At 47.2% G+C, this 18,937-nt stretch overlaps 2 protein-coding genes across 3 annotated transcripts in view; one reads left to right on the forward strand and one right to left on the reverse strand.

Moving 5' to 3' along the window:
- Positions 1 to 12,699, reverse strand: part of ELF1 (E74 like ETS transcription factor 1) — a 146,790-nt gene extending 134,091 nt beyond the window's left edge. Inside the window, exon 1 of one of the 2 annotated variants that reach the window (XM_045012549.1) lies at positions 12,592 to 12,699. The gene's annotated coding sequence lies outside the window, so the exon portion shown is untranslated. Of the gene's footprint in view, positions 1 to 12,198; positions 12,323 to 12,591 lie in introns of those variants that run through there. The other variant, XM_045012536.1, reaches the window with a different exon arrangement.
- The window catches only part of WBP4 (WW domain binding protein 4), a 35,060-nt gene continuing 28,526 nt past the window's right edge, over positions 12,404 to 18,937 (forward strand). The window contains exon 1 of the mRNA XM_045012566.1: positions 12,404 to 12,800. Within this exon, the coding sequence (XP_044868501.1) occupies positions 12,799 to 12,800 (2 nt within the window). The 5' untranslated portion in view covers positions 12,404 to 12,798. The remainder of the gene's footprint in view (positions 12,801 to 18,937) is intronic.

Here is an 18,937-nt window from a genome sequence, read left to right on the forward strand (position 1 = left end):
CTACCTCGCGAAGTGGAAACGCTTCGCGCTCTGGTGCGACCAGCGAGGTCTTAACCCATTCTCGGTCCCTATCTCAACCATCCTCGACTACCTCTGGTACCTGAAAGGTCAAGGTCTGGCAATCTCTTCCTTGAAGGTGCACCTGGCGGCTTTGTCGGCCTTTCGGCCCGCCATCGGAGGTCGGTCCGTCTTCTCTCACCCGATGGTTGTCCGCTTCCTTAAAGGTCTAGACCGTCTGTACCCGCCGGTACGTCCTCCTGCCCCGACCTGGGATTTGAACCTGGTGCTGGCCCAGATGATGGGACCGCCCTTCGAGCCCCTGGCTACGTGCTCTCTGCTTTATCTCACCTGGAAGACGGCCTTCCTCGTGGCAATTACATCCGCCAGACGAGTCTCAGAACTCCGCGCCCTGACGGCCGGGCCCCCGTATACCGTCTTCCATGCGGATAAGGTGCAGCTTCGACCGCACCCGGCCTTCCTCCCCAAGGTGGTGTCGGCCTTCCACCTCAACCAAGAGATCTTCCTCCCGGTCTTCTTCCCGAAGCCGTACGCCTCACCTCGTGAGCAGCAGCTGCACACCCTGGACGTCCGCAGGGCCCTTGCTTTCTACATCGACCGGACGAAGCCCTTCCGGCGTTCGACCCAGCTGTTTGTGGCAATCGCTGATCGCATGAAAGGCGAGCCAGTATCCTCGCAGCGCATTTCATCCTGGGTGACGTCATGCATACGTACGTGCTACGAGCTTGCTCGCGTCCCCCCATGCCGCCTCACCGCTCATTCCACCAGAGCGCACGCTTCTTCGGCCGCCTTCCTGGCCCATGTCCCCATCCAGGACATCTGTAGGGCGGCCACATGGTCTTCGGTACACACCTTCGCTTCCCACTACGCGTTGGTGCAACAGTCTCGAGACGATGCAGCCTTTGGCTCAGCGATCCTGCACTCGGCCACGTCTCACTCCGACCCCACCGCCTAGGTAAGGCTTGGGAATCACCTACATTGGAATGCATAGGAGCAATCAGTCGAAGAAGAAAAGACGGTTACTCACCGTAGTAACTGTTGTTCTTCGAGATGTGTTGCTCCTATCCATTCCAGACCCGCCCTCCTTCCCCACTGTCGGAGTAGCCGGCAAGAAGGAACTGAGGAGCGGACGGGCCGGCTGGGGTATATAACCAGCGCCATGGCGGCGCCACTCCAGGGGGCGCCAGCCGGCCCGCCGGAGTTGCTAGGGTAAAAATGTTCCGGAGAAGCTGTGCACGCGCGGCGCGCACACCTACATTGGAATGGATAGGAGCAACACATCTCGAAGAACAACAGTTACTACGGTGAGTAACCGTCTTTTCTGTGGATCAAGTAAAAGAAGTGGCCCTGATGTTAATGGGAAGTCAGAATTAAGTTATTAGGTGATCAAATTAGGCATGCATTGTGTGTCTGGGTTATCTGAAAATCTGGCTCTTGAAATCTAGCTCTTGAAATGTCACCACTAGCCTTCAGATTTGATACTCCATTAAGATGAATGGGGGTCATTTTACACCTCTATGAGCCGTCGTCTCAGGCTAAAACTGCATTACATTAGTTAGCAATCATAAGGGCTAGAAATTTTTGGTTTAATGAACTGACTCTAGTGTAAAACCTTAGCAACATTCAGGCAGAATATGTATGGAATGTATGACAAGTGAGATATACCTTTCTGTTGATACAAGAGCATCTGTGGTTACTGTGAAGGTTTTGCACTAGAGTACAAGCTTGATGAAGTTGAGGTACATCAGGGGTCAGCAACCAGGGCCAGGGCCAGTTTGTTTACCTGCCGCATCGGCAGGTTCGGCCGATTGCGGCTCCCACTGGCTGCAGTTCGCCATCCCAGGCCAATGGGGACGGCGGGAAACCGTGGCCAGCACATCCCTTGCCTTGCTTTTCACTATCTGTTGGAGAAGTGTAACATAGTGGCTTGACCTTAGAGGCTGGAGGGCCTACGGCAGAGGTAGTCAAGTCAATTATTTTTTGTCAAGGTCCAAATTTCTTGGTCAAAGTACAGTCAAGGTCCAGATTCCAGAAAAAAAAAATTTCACACTGCAATAACAATAATGATAAGTAAATAAAAAGATTTCAGGGCCTATTCTAGAGCATCTGGTGGTCTGGATTTGGCCCACGGTCCACCTATTGACTACCCCAGCCGAGCGTTAGCCAACCCTGAACAGGAAGGCACCACAGCTGGATTGAATACGGTGGTTTCACTATAGCAGCAGCAGCAAGTGGCAGGGGGGCATAAGTTGCTCGGTCTGACAAAGAGGTGTGAAAGAGATACTTCTGAAGACAGAGCCTCAGGCCTTGTCTCTATCAGGAACCAGGGTGTGGGCAGTCATGTCCAGTGGTTAGAGCCACAGGTGGTCAAGCTTGAGGGATCAAGTCCAAGTCTGTAGCCAGGGTCCAGAGCCAAGGGTCTCAGTGTCTGCACTGCTATTTATATCTGTGCTAACTGGGTGTGCAGTGTCTGTACTCCACATGATGCCATATGCGTAGAGCAGGGGTCCCCAAAGCAGTGCTCGCGGGTGCCATGGTGCCCACCGGGGAGTCTAAGTGCACCCGCGTACTGGCCGGTGGATGAGCATCTGCTGAAATGCCGCTGACAAGCTGCATCATCCAGAGGCGTCGCTGCCAAAATGCCACCAATTTTCAGTGGCATTTCGGGAGCGACGCCTCTGGATGACACTGCTTGTCGGTGGTATTTCAGCAGATGCTCAACCGCCGCCACGGTCCTCTGTGGCTCATTGTCTGGCACCCGCCAGACGAAAAAGGTTGGGGACCACTGGTGTAGAGCTTTTGATGGTAATGTAACAGAGAGCCTTGAAGGGAGAGATTGTTAGCAGTGAACTGCAGAGTCAGCCCTGGCCATGAAGGGGAGCATGGGAGACAGCTGATCCCCCTATACGGGGAAACTGAAAATTGTATGGGGTGTTATAGTGCATTATTGACAGAGTTGTAGGCAATGTAAATTGGAAGGCAAGAGATTTTTCCCTTAACATCTTATTTCTGTGCTTTTCAGGTTTTAAATTGGTGGTGTGTGTCCTGATGCAACTTTAACAGTCATTAAGTGAAATCAGTGTGTGTATTTTCTTTTGTTTTTTTACAGGGTTTGCAAAGATCAGTTGGTAGGTTCAATGAATCAGGGAGGAGAGAGGGTGAGATGACAAATGACTGAAATATTATAATCTATATATTATTACAGGAGTTAAACAATTGTTATAAATGTGTTACAAGATGTCCTCTCATTGTGTAACTTGTTTTAAAAAGAAAATGTCAAAAACAAGATCTGTCACACACAACCATAACATCCATTTACATGGGTCAACAACAGGATTTAAACAATGGCCCTTCAGCCACCCAGATCAGATCTGTATTACTTGAGCTATAGGAGTATTTGCAAGTCTCTATTTAGTTCACCCACTAGATGAGACTCTGGGCTTGGCTACACTTGAAACTCCAAAGCGCTGCCATGGGAGCGCTCCCATAGCAGTGCTTTGAAGCGCGAGTGTGGTTGCGGCGCCAGCGCTGGGAGAGAGCTCTCCCAGGGCTGCAGGTACTCCACCTCCCTGAGCTTACGGCTCCCAGCGCTGGGGCACTGTTTACATTGGCGCTTTACAGCACTGTAACTTGCTGCACTCAGGGGGGTGTTTTTTCACACCCCTGAGCGAGAAAGTTGCAGCGCTGTAAAGCGCCAGTGTAGCCAAGGCCTCTACATACTTTCCCAGTGGGTTACATAGTTGCTTACTGGATAGTCACATACAGATGCTTCCTGACTTACGCAAGCATTCCGTTCCAGAACGCCTTGCGTAACTTTAATTTTGCGTAAGTTGGAAACGTATACCCGACCATTACGCAAAAATGGGTAAGTGTGGATTTGCGCAAGTCGGGTTTGCGTAACCCGGGAGGCATCTGTACAAGAGACAGTTATGTCCCTGATTTTGGGAGAAGAGTGTTATTTAGTTGTTATTTAGTTGTCAGAACTCATCTAACCCAGTGGTTCTCAACTTTTCCAGACTACTGTAACCCTTTCAGGAGTCTGATTTGTCTTGCATACCCCAAGTTCCACCTCACTTAAAACTCGGGCTTTGGTTTCAGCCCCATGCAGCAGGGCTTAGGCTTTCTGCCCTGGGCCCCAGCGAGCCTAACACTGGCCCTGGTGACAACTTGCCCACAGTTTGAGAATCGCTGATATAGTATGTAGAGCAGTACAAAACAAATAATTGTCTGAGTGAAATTTTAGTTGTACTGAGTTCAATACTGCTTTTTCTGTAGCCTGTTGTAAAACCAGGCAAATATCTAGATGAGTTGATGTACCCTCTAGAAGACCTCTATGTACCCCTGGTTAAGAACCACTGACCTAACCAAAGCATGCTCAGTATGAAAGGAAGCATGGCTAAGAAGTTAAGACACGGGGAGGTGTAGGTTTTATTCCTGACTAAGCCTGCAGTAACTCTGTGTGAGAGGCTTGGAGCTGCTATGTAATGTTATGAACACAGTATGGCAGATATGACAAGATTCTCAGCAAACCTTATGGAATTAAGTTAAACCTTACTGAATTACATTTAATACCTTTGAGGTCCATTGTATTGAAAATGTGAATGTGTACTATTGGGGGATTCTATGGAATTTCTCTAGGAGGAGGAAGGATTAATGCAATCTCTGGAAGATAACATGACCTTCAAAAGACTATGCTGAACAATATAGAAGACAGTTGATCTTTTGGAACAATATGTGTGAAGTAGAATTCTTAGAAAATACTGGGGAGGAGGAGATTACAAACCCACACCTATGACTCAGCCTTTGAAGCTTTGCTGGGGGTGAGAAGGGGGTAGAGGGAGGAAGACCTTTTGTCTGCTGATCACCTGTAACGGGAGGACAATTCAAAGACCAATCTGGATTCTCCAGGGGCCAATAGACGAAAAGGAATTTTAGATAAATAGCCTGGTCCCCTAAACAGGCTCAGGGCTTTTGTTCTGATCCCACAAATGGGCAGGACCTCTAGTTCACAATCCTTAGAGAAGGATTTGAACTACTAACAGCTGGAACAACTAACATCAATCAGAGCCCTTGTGGAGGGAGATTGGAGGGGGGGGTTGACCTCTGGTAAAACTATTGCCATGCATGTATTTTACTGCTTTTAAAAGTTCACTCTGTAGTACTTTTACCTTAAGATTAAAATATGCTTGCTTAGAAAGAACTGTGTGGTAACTTATAACTGTAGCAATTACACTGTGTAGTGTCTGAAGAGAGAAGCAAAGCAGCTCTGCTGATGCAGACTGTCTTTTGCTGCAAATAACACAATTAAGGCAGGGAACTGTTCCACCTGGAAACACCCTGGACAGAAGGGAGAGAGATGAGGGTCTTCACGCAAGAGAGACAATGACTAGGGAGCCAGAAACCTAAGAGTGGGCATCCTTACTGAACCACTGACGGGAAACAGCTGCAGTTGCCCTGAACTGTGACAATGAGGTCTAACAGTTGTTTGAACATTGGATGCAACTTGGTCAATGCAGGGAAGTTATTGTATATTTGGATTATAAGACTTTCCTCTATAAATGCATTGAATCTATCTTAATAGGGGGCTGTGGGAGAAAAAACAGGAAAGCAACACAAGCAGCCCTAAGCACACACTTGGAAGACAATGGGGGCAGCTGTTAGGCTCCTTAAAGTTATCTCCACCAAGTTGAAAACTTTGTTTCGCCAAAGCTGGGGTTACTAGATTAAAAGGCTACATCAGTTAAAAAGTGTTATGATTCCTAGAAAGTCGAGTGAGTTGTCCAGGGCTGGACAAGGGAGCATCAGTGAGTTCTGACAGGGCAACAGACAGACAAAGAGGCTCTGTGGAAGAGACTATAGGGAGCTAGTCCTACTTTGGTCTCCATGTAGAATAAGGTTAAACCAGGGCCCAGAGAAGGGGGCAAGTGGGGCAATTTGCCCCAGGCCCCGGGCCCCACAGGGGCCCCGCGAGCCCTGGCCTAGCGACGGTCCGGGTCTTCAGCAGCATTTCAGAGGCGGGGGGCCCTTCAGTGCTGCTGAAGATGCAGAGCGACTGAAAGGCCCCCTGCCGCCGAAGACCCAGACCGCCGCTGGGTGAGTACAAGAGCCACAGCTCCCCCGCTTTGCCCCAGGCCCCCTGAATCCTCTGGGCGGCCCTGGGTTAAACACCTGGTAACCTAGACATGCATACACTGTGTTTTATTGTTTTAAGTTCTGTTTTCTCAAATGCTTTTATTTGAAATAAATGATACATGGTTTTAAGGAGACTATTTGGTCACTGATTACCACTGTCAGTGCCCCAGAGGGAACATAACTGCATGGTCAAAGACAAGGGTAATCAATTATTTTTGGTCAAGGTCCAAATTTCTTGGTCAAGATATAGTCAATGTCCAGACTCCAGAGAGAATAATAAAAAACCCAACAATAATGATAAGTAAATAAAAAGATTTTGGGGTTCATTCAAAAGTGTGGTGGTCTGGATTTGGCCTCTGCTCTGCCTATTGACTACCCCGGTCTAAGCCTAAATTAGAGCTACTGAGGCAATCAAAGTTAGTACCAAAGGACTCCCACCCAGGACCTGCCCTGAGAGTGGGAGAATCACATGATTCCCCCACAAAGCTCTATTAACTAACTTGTAAAATGAGTTAGCAACTCAGACTTAACAACCTTCTCAGGTTGGGATTCATGGCATTGGTCACTAATAAGTGTGAAGCGGTGCATGGGAATATAAACCACACTCAAACTATGTCTACACTACAGACCTTACAATGGCACAGCTGTATCGCTGCAGCTGCGCCACTGAAAGATCTCCAGTGTAGCCGCTCTATGCGGACGGGAGAGATCTCTCCCATTGGCATATTAAATGACCCACAATGAGCAGCAGTAGCTATGTCGGCAGGAAAGCATTTCCTACCGACATAGCACTATCCACACAGGTGCTTTTGTCGGTGAAACTTATGTCAGTCAGGAGTGTGGTTTTTCCCTCACCCTGATCAACCAAAGTTTTACCAACAACAGTGTTAGTGTAGACATAGCCTAAACAGACATGAAATTTGAACTCATCCCCTGTTTCCCGGCTCAACTTTCTCCTAAGATATGGGTGTATTTAGTAGGAGAATTAGTCTCTAGTTTTTTAAATTTCTTGCAAAGGGTGTCCCAAATAAACCTATGAAACTGATATTGCCAACCCCAAGAGTTCAAAAATCATGAGTTAAACCATTAAAAAAACCATGAGATTAAAAAATAATTAAGTTTGGGTTCTTCTTTGCCTTCTTGGGTTTTAAGCCCTTAGGTTCATGTTTTCAAGCTTTTGTCTGCAACGATAAGGGCTAGAAATGTCCTCATTTAAAAAACAAACAAACATTGCTGTGTTCAAGTCTCTGAGCTGAGACATCACAAGAACACACAAAATATTGTGAGACTCATGATAAAAATCACAACTGTTGGCAAAACTGCAATCCACAGAAAAATTTCAAAACAGGGATCATAGTGGAACTCTTATAATCCTGTCAATATCAACCCAATTTTCACCAAGTCACCACAAAAGATTCAAATAGTACTGAAAGATTATTTTGTTTCCACTTCTTGCCATGTCAAATGAGATTTTTCTTACAAGACAGAGGTTCAAAGCTCCCTTTACACTGAAAATTTCTGACTCAACCCTAATTTTGCTAGATCAGCGTTTCTCAAACTGGGGTCGCCACTTGTGTAGGGAAAGCCCCTGGCGGGCCAGGCCGGTTTGTTTACCTGCCCCGTATGCGGCTCCTGCCGATCGCAGCTCCGGCCGATCGCAGCTCCCAATGGCCGCAGTTCGCCACTGCAGGCCAATGTGGGCTCCTCTAAGCAGCAGCCAGTTAAGTCCCTCGGCCCGCGCCGCTTCCAGCAGCTCCCATTGGCCTGGAGTAGCAAACCGCGGCCAGTGGGAGCCGCAATCGGACGGACCTGCGGATGGGGCAGGTAAACAAACCGGCCCGGCCCACCAGGGGCTTTCCCTACACAAGCGGCGACCTCAATTTGAGAAACACTGTGCTAGATCCTTACCCAATGGATAGCACAGTATCATCAATTTCACTGGATATAGAATTAGGCCATATAGGCTGAATCCTATAAACTTTTACTCATTGGGATAGCCCCTACACACAGGGGTGTTGACAGGGCTGCTCATATGAGTGAAGCCCCAAATCTTGCAAATACTTAACAGTGAAACTACTTACATGCTTTCAATGGAAGTGTTCATATGCACGTTTGCAGAATCAGAGGTGAACTTCTGCCAGCATGGCTATATTGGTCAAGGGTATTAGGAGGTGGGATCCCTATCTGGTACCCCCCAATGCAGATACAGTTATAACAGCAAAACTGTGTTTTTACAGATGCAGTTTGTTCATAGCTGGTGATTTTATTGTACTAGAACAAAGCATCTTTGCCAGTTTAGCTATGTTCACGCTAGGGGAACTTTGCCAGTACAGCATACTGGCATTCCCATACTGGTAAAGAATTCCTAGTTTAGAGATAGTCTGTTTCATTATAAAGATCTATCTTGTTTATCACCTAATATGTCTTCTCCAGTGCTATCTAAATGGTGGTGGGGGGGGGGAAATGGGAACGGAACTAGTAACTTCGCTGTCTACTGAAATACCACTTATTTAAAAATCCACGTTAAAAATTAGTATTCAAAGTGTGAACCAAGAAGTCCAAAGGTAAAGCCGTTCACTGGAGAAACGGTGCGAGATATCAGAGGCATCAGCTCAGTGCACATATATCACTTACAATTTATACTACAACAGGCACAAAAGAATGAATTAAGGATGGAGTGCCCTTCCTTAAATTTTTTTTGCTTACCTATGGTATAGAAATAGATTTGTGTTACAGTAAAAAAATGAAGAACATATGGAAGTATAAACATGATTTCATAAATATCTATGACTCAAGTGCAGCTCCCAAGCCAAATGAAACTTTCACCTTTAATAATGGAAGCATTCTCAAGGAGACTACAAGACTTTGTGCCCAATGCTTCAATTTGATCTGAGCAGACAGCCATCTGGAAGTCTGTTCCAGGTTATGCAATTTAGGTGCAGCCCCAAGGCTGCTGATAAGATACCAATACAGTCCCTGTTCAACTACAGTCTGATTTACCTACCTGATACAAAATAAAAAGACCTCAACAAAGTTTGTTTGTTTTTTTAAATGGCTGCCTAAAGTTAGACTCCTGTGTTCATATTTAGGATTCTAAATAAGCAGCCAGATTTTTCAGAAGTGCTGAACATCCAGCATCTTCCTCTGACATCTATGGGATCTTTTGAGTACTCAGCACTTTTGAAAAAGCAGTTCACTTTAGATGCATAATTTAAAAAAAAAAATCTTGGCACAAATGTGGAAAAAAACATATGCCAAAGACCATTAGACAGACTTATGAAGCAGCTCTGCCAGCTTTTGTGGTACTTAGTCCATGCTGACTCTATGGCACAATTGTTTTAGGCATGCACTTCACTGCAGAATTAATAGGTTTCTTAGGCACACAACATAGGGTGAGTCTACCATGCCAATATAATTTATGAACGGCTTATGAGCTTGGAAGGTGTGGGTTTCTAGAGCTCACAACTTTGGGAAGCAATTTTCTGCAGTTCCTCCATAAATTAGTTCTTAGCAATTGTTAAGGCATTTCGAGACAGATTAGGAACATGTAAAACCACTGCTTTCATTTATTTCAGAGGGTCCACTTTAATGTTTTCCTCACTAGTAAATTAAATACTGTGAACTAAATAGTGTAAACTACAACCTCTTATAATTAAATAAAAAAAAGTTCTGAATGGACTTACTCTGCATGTTAAAAATTCTGTAAATTTGCTGAAAAACCAAATTAAATTGCTATTAGACTGCATTAATGTTTCAATGTAAATAAAAAGAAATTTTTGTATAGTATTCAAATTGTCCACTGGATGGCAGTCATGTTACACTGAGTCAAAACACATACATACATACACACAAATTAAGCATCAAAAATACTATGTCTGTTACATGTCTGGAAACAAAAAAACAGCAGTTAAAAGGAACAGTAAACCCATCCCACCAGGCTTCTGCACATAAATCACTTAGCTTAAAACTGCTCCCAGTTTTAATATCTTCACATTGGCTTCTAGTTTGTGCTACTATGGATTTTAACATGCTGCTAGCACTTAACACTCTGCAGGAGATCTATAGCTCTGTAGGACTTTGCATCATTTCACTGGACATACAAAGATTTACCCAAGTTTCTTAATACTAATTCATAGCAATACTGTAACAGCTTCTTCAGAGAGGTTATGGTGGAATCCAACTTGGGATCTCTAAAGCTGAATGCATAATAAAAAAAAAGTTATGAAGACCAATTATTTTACATATAAAGGAGACATTTTTAGAGGTTAGTCTTTTGACTGTTTCACTTTAAGGAAAATATTAAAAGAAATGTTGGTCTAATAGCCAGCAATATTCCTTTCTAAATACAAGTTTTAAGTTTAGATGAATACAAAGAAAGTATAATAAAACCAGTATGCTTTTTCCACCAAATTCTCATTGAGTCATCTTAGCAGATTCATTTCATGGTTTATTTTAACAACTATTTCCAAAGGAGAGTACATAGACCAAGTTTCAACCCAGTGTAAATTTGATAACTAAGTTGTAAACTACGCAAAAAATGGGGGCTTATAATGGAAACGCTGACAGATGTATAACTACTGCAGTTAGCTATGACATTCTGACCACACAGCCTCCTTCAGAAAAAAGCAAAATTACTTTCTTTTTTTAGTATGTTCTTTAGGAAGCCTAAGAGTAAAAAAGTTTGTTGCTATCTTTGTTTTCTATTTTTGTTTTGAATTTAAGATAACATTTTTGTTCCATTTACAACCCACATTTTTTTTTGGTTAACAAACAATAAGGGCCTCTGTATTTAATGACTCATTTCAGACTTTTCATTGGACTTCCTCCTCCTCCTCCCCTGGATGACTATAGCAAAAGCTGTCAGTTGTTATTACCCCCCCCTTACCCAAACACTTGGATTGTGTAAAAAGAAAGAAAACCAATAACCTGGGAGTGGGGGGGACCAGGCTCCAGTAGTATGGGGGCCACAAGGAGGGGAGTGTTAAGACCTTTAAACTTACTCTGATCTACTTCTCCAATATACAAATAAAGATGATTATCTGCGCCATGTTTAAGATGATTCCCAGCCAACTCAATGCCTAAGAGTCATAGTTATTAAGTGATAAACATCATCAGGTCCAGATGCAGAAACAGCCAATCTGGGGCTGACATGTAGATGTATTTAGAAAGAGGCAGCAACAGCCTGCTGCTGCTGAAGTGAGTACAAACACACACACTGTCTGGCAAACACATGAGGCAAGCACATCTTCTATTTCTCTGAGCCCAGCCTGTAGCCATTCATTACAGGACAAGACCAAATAGTGCTGAGTGCACGGGTGCGAGTGTATGTAACTCTACAGAGCTGCACACACTGCACAGGCGAAGCAGCCACCTGAAACTGCCCCAGTCCCCCTAACACCAATGCCAGTCCAGAAAGCCAACCTGAACCAGGACAGCTGCCATGGGGGGTTAGGGAAAGGAGTCCTGGTGAGGGGCAACATGGGGGGAGAGGATCTGGTATAGGGGAGAAAGCACCCCGGGAAGGCACAGAGGGTCAGGTCAGGTGAGAACAGAGCAGAGCCCCGGGGGGGCACAGAGGATCAGGGGAAGGGAGGGCAGAGCCCCGGGGGGGCACAGAGGGTCTGGTGAGCAATTCTGGTAAGCAGGAGTGGGGGGAAGCCAAGGGGTTTGGGTCTGGTGATTGGGGGGAGTTCAGGGTCTGATGAAGGAAAGTGTGGAGTAGGGGGGTCTGGTGGAGAGGGAGAGCCTGAGGGCAGGATCTGGTGAGGGGCAGCCCAGGGGAGGACCACTGGTGAGGGGCAATACAGGGAGGGAGGTTTACCGTGGGGGGAGCCAGGGGAACGAGGGAGCCGGTGAGAGGGGAAGCGGGGGGATGTGCTGAGAGGGGGAAGAACGGGGGATTTCTGGTGAGGGACGTGGGGGCGCACACACAGCGGGGACTGGTGACGGGAACACGGGGGAGCCGCGGGGTCGGGGGCAGCCTGGGGAAAAGGGGAGCTGAGGGGGCCGATTGGAAGAACCGGGGGGAGGGACAGTTACCGAACTCACGAGGCTCAAACTCCACGGAAACTTGGCGCAGCCGCGTGGGTCGCTGCGCCGCGCCCCGGCCGGGCTGCGGGCGCCTCACGTACAGCCGGGACTAGCCGGAGCCAGGCGCTCCCTTCCATGTCCCTGGTGTCATTCGCCCCGCCCCACCCCCGCGCCGCGGGCCGAGCCCCGGGGGGGGTTCCCAGCCCCGCAGCGGGACTCCCCGCGCCACGGGGCGAGCGCAGCTCCCGGCCCCACCGCCCGGGCAGCCCCTGGGGGGCAGCGTCCCCCCCCCCGGGGCTGAAGTTCGACGAGGCTGCCCCGCGCCTCCCGCCTCCCCCCAGGGGCGCAGCGAGTGTTGGCACGAGGGGAAGAGGCGTTAGGCGCCACCTGTAGCGCGTGCGAGTCACTCACCGAGTCGCCGTGGCTCCCTTGCTCAGCGGCTCCCCGCGGAGCGCTGATGACTGACTCTCGCGGGGGGTGGGGCGGGGAGCGCGGCTTGAGCCTTCTCGGCGCCCGTAGCTCCAGACCCTGTGACGGGCCAGACTGTGCCTCCGCCGAGCGTGGCAGCTCGGGGCGTTCGAAAGGGCCCGGCGCGCGGGGCTGGGAGCGGCGGCGGCGATGTGAGTGTCCGTGCGGGGCCATCCCAACCCCCTGCTCCTGTGTGTGTGTGTGTGAGCGCGCGTGCGGGGGAGCAGGGAGCCTCTCCCCCGCCGTGTGCACTGAGTGGAACGGATCCTTCTCCCCATGCACACCCTGCAGCCAGCTCCCCCCAGTGCAGGGCAGGGGGCTGCCAGCCTCAGCATACACTCTGCTGGGGGTTTCCCGGCAGTGCACGTGCCCCGCTGGGGAGCAGCCAGCTCCCAACAGGGATCCCCCCCACCCTTCCACAGTGCACCCCTCTCCCTAGCCCGGGCAGCAGAGGAGCCTGTGTGCTTAAAACCATCAGTGCTTCAAAATAAATCCCATATCTGTGCCACTAACAACACCCTAGGTAATTAACAGCGAGGATTCGACAAACCTGATTCACGTCTCCCCCACTTGGTGCTGTTTGTTTTGTGTCTGTGACTCTTGTTTTAGTCTATGGAAAGAAACCTGGACAGCTTCACTTTCTGTTTCTTGTGAACTTGACTTTCTTGTGCTGCAATCGATGGGTGGTAAACGCTGCAGAGGAGCGTTTACATTTCATTACCTAAAACAGGACTCCTTGAGTGCTTGTGGCTCTAGATACAGTTAGTGTTGAAGAAAGCAATCTAGATACATAGATTTAATACTCTCTTACATGATTGGAAACAGCAATATTTAACTTTAGCTGTTACATATTTTCTTACAATATTTAAGTTTTGGCCTTAATCGATTTAATGATGAGTTAAGTAGTCAATGTGAGTCAGGTGAATAAGATTTGTTCTAGTGTCCCTTTAATCTCCTTCCTTTATGTTTCTGCAATTTGTATTATTTGCTAAATATACTTAAATATAGTGCTATTTACTTCACTCAGCAATAACAGTGCTTTTGTATGGTTTCCACCACCTCCTAGGATTTCACAAATGAATTGTTCATACAACCTGAAACAGACCAGTACTTGGTTTAGAGCAGGGGTCAGCAATCTCTGGCACGCGGCTCACCAGGGTAAACACTCTGGTGGGCCGGGCCAGTTTGTTTACCTGCCGCGTCGGCAGGTTCGGCCGACCGCGGCTCCCACTGGCTGCGGTTTGCTGTCCCAGGCCAATAGGGGTAGCGGGAAACGGCACGGGTGAGGGATGTGCTGGCCGCAGCTTGCCACCAGCCCCATTGGCCTGGGACGGCGAACCGCGGCCAGTGGGAGCCGCGATCGGCCAAACCTGCCGACGCGGCAGGTAAACAAACTGGCCCAGCCCACCAGAGTGTTTACCCTGGTGAGCCGCGTGCCAGAGATTGCCGACCCCTGGTTTAGAGTTTTTTTCTTCTCTTTTATTGTATGGTAAGGTTGCCACAGTTCAGAGCAACTGTACCTGTAGTCCTGCTCCATGGTCCAGCAAGTGAAGCCATACTTGGCTCCCAGCTCCTCCATCATCCCCTCACTCGGGCAGAAACCTGCATCCCTTGAAATTGGAGTACTTGTGGCACCTTATAGACTAACAAATTTATCTGAGCATAAGCTTTCGTGAGCTACAGCCCACTTCATCGGATGCATAGAATGAAACATATAAGAAGAGTATATATATACATACAGAGAAGATGCCATACCAGCTCTAAGAGGCTAATTAATTAAGATGACCATGAAAGCTTATGCTCAAATAAATTTGTTAGTCTCTAAGGTGCCACAAGTACTCCTGTTCTTTTTATGGATACAGACTAACATGGCTGCTACTCTGAAACTTGAAATTGGAGTTTTTTGCCGGCTGCATGGTTCCCTGCTAACACTGTTATTCCCAGCAAACCTGAATGGCTAAACAAGCACAGATTCTGGCCTTACTCTCTCTCTCCAGAGGCTATTATGCCCAGTTATAAATTACCACACATCTCATTCTAAGCAAGCTAATTAATTCTTAAAGTGATCGAATTACAGAGAAAACATAAACAATAAAAGAACCTACGTGCATGCTAATAAGCTTACCAAAATCACTTTACCCCCGCTACACAAGTGCTCAGGTAGGAGTCAATACTTCACATGCACAGACTGGGTAAATCAGCCTATGTCTTTATGCAGTTTGTGCCTTTCATCTCCAGTCTTGATGAATAGGTAATCAGCATACACTGTTTTTTTCCTCAGGGCATAGCTTCAAAAGGTTAGGTTCACATGCAGTTCAGCCAATCTACATAGTTCAGTCCTTTGATCACACAGGCCCACAATAATACATATCTTTGCATTTAATATACCGGTAATGGACTCCAAAGATACTTAAACTTAATTCAATAGCATATTGCAGTAAATAAGTATTAGATGGTGTAACCTGGGCCCTGTCCACATTAGTATCAACTGTGCTAGCTACAGCTGTGATTAAGGGCATGTCTATACTTACGACTAAATTGGCACTGCTGCAGTCGATGCAGCGGTGTTGATTTAGCTGCTCTGGTGAAGACCTACTAAGTCGATGTCAGAGGATTCTCCCATCGAATTTCTACTCCAGCTCCCTGAGAAGCTTAAGGTAAATATGCAGGAGAGCACCTCCCGTCGACACAGCACAGTGTAGACACCGCTGTAAGTCGACCTAAGTTATGTTGACTTCCATTACATAACTTAGTGTAACTGAAGTAGCATAATTTAGGTCAACTTTACAGCTTTAGTGTAGACCAGCCCTAACTGTAATTATTGCTAGCATTGTTATTGCACAGTTCCCCAACCAGTGTGCACTGTTTTTGTTTTTAGTTTGTTTTGAGAAGCAGGCCAGATCCTGTAGCTCAGTCTACACAGTGGAATCCCTGTGGCACCACAGAGACTTAGTGACTTCAGTGGAGCTCCATGTGTGTGCAAGGATATGACTCCACTGATCCAGTTGTGACTTTACTCTTATGTACTGCTGTAGACGTTTATATTGCTTTATATAATAGAAAAGCTGACTTTTTAAATAATTGACAATCCAAGGCCCTAATCCACACAGATAGACCCTGCACCAGCCCAGACCCATTGTATGGGCACATACATCCTCCTATGGAAATTGTCTTGCAGGATCCAAGGGGGGGATAGCTCACTGGTTTGAGCATTGGCCTGCTAAACCTAGGGCTGTGAGTTCAGTCCTTGAGGGGGCCACTTAGGGATCTGGGGCAAAATCAGTACTTGGTCCTGCTAGTAAAGGCAGGGGGCTGGACTCAGTGACCTTTAGGGGGAGGAGGGATAGCTCAGTGGTTTGAGCATTGGCTTGCTAAACCCAGGGTTGTGAGTTCAGTCCTTGAGGGGGCCATTTAGGGATCTGGGGTAAAAATCAGTCTGGGGATTAGTTCCCCTTTGAGCAGGGGATTGGACTAGATGACCTCCCGAGGTCCCTTCCAACTGATATTCTATGATAGGTGCCTGTGTTATTTTATTTCTTTGGAATTATACAGTAATAAAAAGGGGGAGGAGGGGAATGTTGAATGGAAACAAATTACAGCTAAGAAATAAAATTAAATAGCATCTTATCCACTGACAATCAGCCTGCAGCAAAACACAAAACTCCCCTTTATAACCTTCATCAAATCCCACCCTCTGCCACAGCCCACATAAATTGATGCATCTTGCAGCATGCCTGAAGACCAACAGATCCAGGGGCATTTTGAACAGGATTGGAAACTTGAGAGCTTGTTCCTGACCTGTTGTTTATGGAAAAGGCTCTACCATCAGCCCCCTCTCTTTTAAATCAAGAGGCATCCAGTTGCAGGACTGTCTGCAGGTTTTTGATAACAGTGATACAATGTTCATGTCTTTTCCCAGGAAAAAGGCTAGGTAATCTTTAGTTAAATAACACTGAATTTAGAATTATTTCTGTTAAAGAAATTAGGCACGCTCGATTGGTGCTTCCTAGTTTTAGCATCCTCAGCAGGTAAACCTGTATTGTCACCTCAGCTGAAAATTCAGGATACCTATATCTATTAGCATTGAAATGAGAGAAAGATTTCAAGGTGAGACTAGTACACAATAGGTGAAATCCTGACCCCTGGAAGTCAATGTAAATGTTCCCATTGACTCAGAGCTTGATTTTTGCCCCAGGTCCTTGCCTGCAGGTCCCAAGACTATGCTTCCTCTGCCATTTTGAGGAGCAGTTATTGGGTGAAGATGCTGTGAAAGCCTTCCCTGGGGTGGGCAGTTGTGGCCATTGACCTGGACCCCTGTTCACAGTACCAGGAGAACTCTTTCCCTACTGGCTTCTAGAGGTCTGTTCAAGCCTAATTTTAAAGCCCAATCCAATCCTGTCCAAATCTGAGCCCATCAAGTTGTTTTTATATCTGACACAACCCGAACGTTGTAGTTGGGTGGTCCCATTGAGTCTTGGCTGGATTGCAAGCCTCTACTTCACTTGCTGCCCTCACCCTAGCCCATGGCTCCCTACATCCACTGTGCCAAACTCTAGGCCTGGAGCCCTGTGCCCCCTGCCCTGTCTCCAGTCCTACACTCTGCTGTACCCCATGAGAGCCTCCATCAATGCCACTGCTGGGCACAGACATGTCACACTCCACCAGGGCTCTTTCCTGCAGGAATGGGATGGCCTGTCCTAGATGTGCCCCTCCAGGGAGATTGGCCATCACTTTGGAAGCACACTGATTATTATGCAATTAAAATGACTTTTTTCTGGAATAGAGTATCCACATGGGGAGCTATTCCAGAATAACTATTCAGTTCAGTGGAACTACTCACATGCTTAAAGATAAACATCTTTGAAGAATTGGAGCCTTAGACTATACAGGCATTTGGGGCAAGAAACTTGTCTTTAAACAGGATTGCAAAGCAGTAATTTGACACTGTATAAATAATTATATCCCCCGCAAAATGATAAAAGAACATTCAGATTGCAAAGTCAAGTGCTGAAAAGTTAGGAAATGCTGGAATAAAGATTGCTTGTGCAGCTTTAACTCGCCATTTTATGTGTGCATTATGATACAGCTTTTAATTACATGATCACAAACTATCTTATCTACAATGCAACCACCAAAAACCCTGAAAATAGTGCCTCTTACCTCCCTTGCCTCTACCCGGTCACTTACACAGAGTTCCATCTTGGCTGGGGTCACTCGGGCTTCTAGTTCCACCCCTTCGGAGGGAACGTGACAGGAAAATAAGGAACACAGGCTTAGCAAAGGAATTTCTTAACCACAGTCACTTTAATCTTAAAAGACACAGAGCGTTACAGACCTCTGTAAAATAACAAAAGTTCTGAGACAAACCCTCCACTGGTTTGGTCTCACTCTTATCCCTTCTGTGAGTCTGAGGTTTCTCAGTGTTTCAGGCTGGGCAGAGACCCACCTCCTGCCTTTTCTGTCCTGCACATCCTGCTTCCAAGGGGCTGACTGCACCTCTGAGAAATCCACCCCCCAAATACAGTCTCTTGTGTCATGTGCCCAGACTGAGAAACTGCAGATGTACAAGCCATGTACAAAAAATATTGTCCTTGGGGCTGGACGATTGGGAGACAGTTCATGACCCTAGGTAGCTCTGTGTTGGCTTCTCAGTCAGTTCTTCAACAAGGCATCAAACACCTTTCCTGTGCAGGGTGGCTGTCAGGAATTCATCATAATAGACTTGCCTTGTGCAAGATCAAACCTGTTCAGCACATAGCAAAGAATGAAGGTTATAATACAAAATGGAAGTTACGTGACAAAATGGAGTATACAATTTGGTGCAGACATATCCCACTCTGTTGTATTGTTTAAAGCAATGTTTCTCAAATGCGGGCATTGTGGCCGCATGTGGTCACAAGGGGCTTTTCTTGCGGCCACAGCCTCCTGGGTGGTGATGCGGGGGAAGGGGCAAAGCAGCGGCCATTCCCCTGGGGCTGCCAGCAGTGGTTGGGTCCTGGCTGTCTCTGGAGACAGAAAAGCTGGAGGAGCATTCAGCCGGTGTGTGTTCCCCACCTTCCCTGGTGTGGTGGGGTTGGGCTTCAGCCCTGGAGTGGTGGGTGGCAGGCTCCACCCATGGGGCTGTGGGCTCCATCTCCAGGCCCCATCCCCTGGGCAAAGGGCTTTGGGCTCTGGCCTTGAGCTCCCCATCCCTAATTACCCCTGGCCCGTGCTGCCTCCCCAACCCCATCACCCTAGTGCCTCCATAACCACTTCCCCATCCAGGGCTTAATTTGTCCCTGGGCTTGCT

The sequence above is a fragment of the Mauremys mutica genome, chromosome 1, assembly GCF_020497125.1.
Source record: "Mauremys mutica isolate MM-2020 ecotype Southern chromosome 1, ASM2049712v1, whole genome shotgun sequence".
Lineage (NCBI taxonomy): Eukaryota > Metazoa > Chordata > Testudines > Geoemydidae > Mauremys > Mauremys mutica.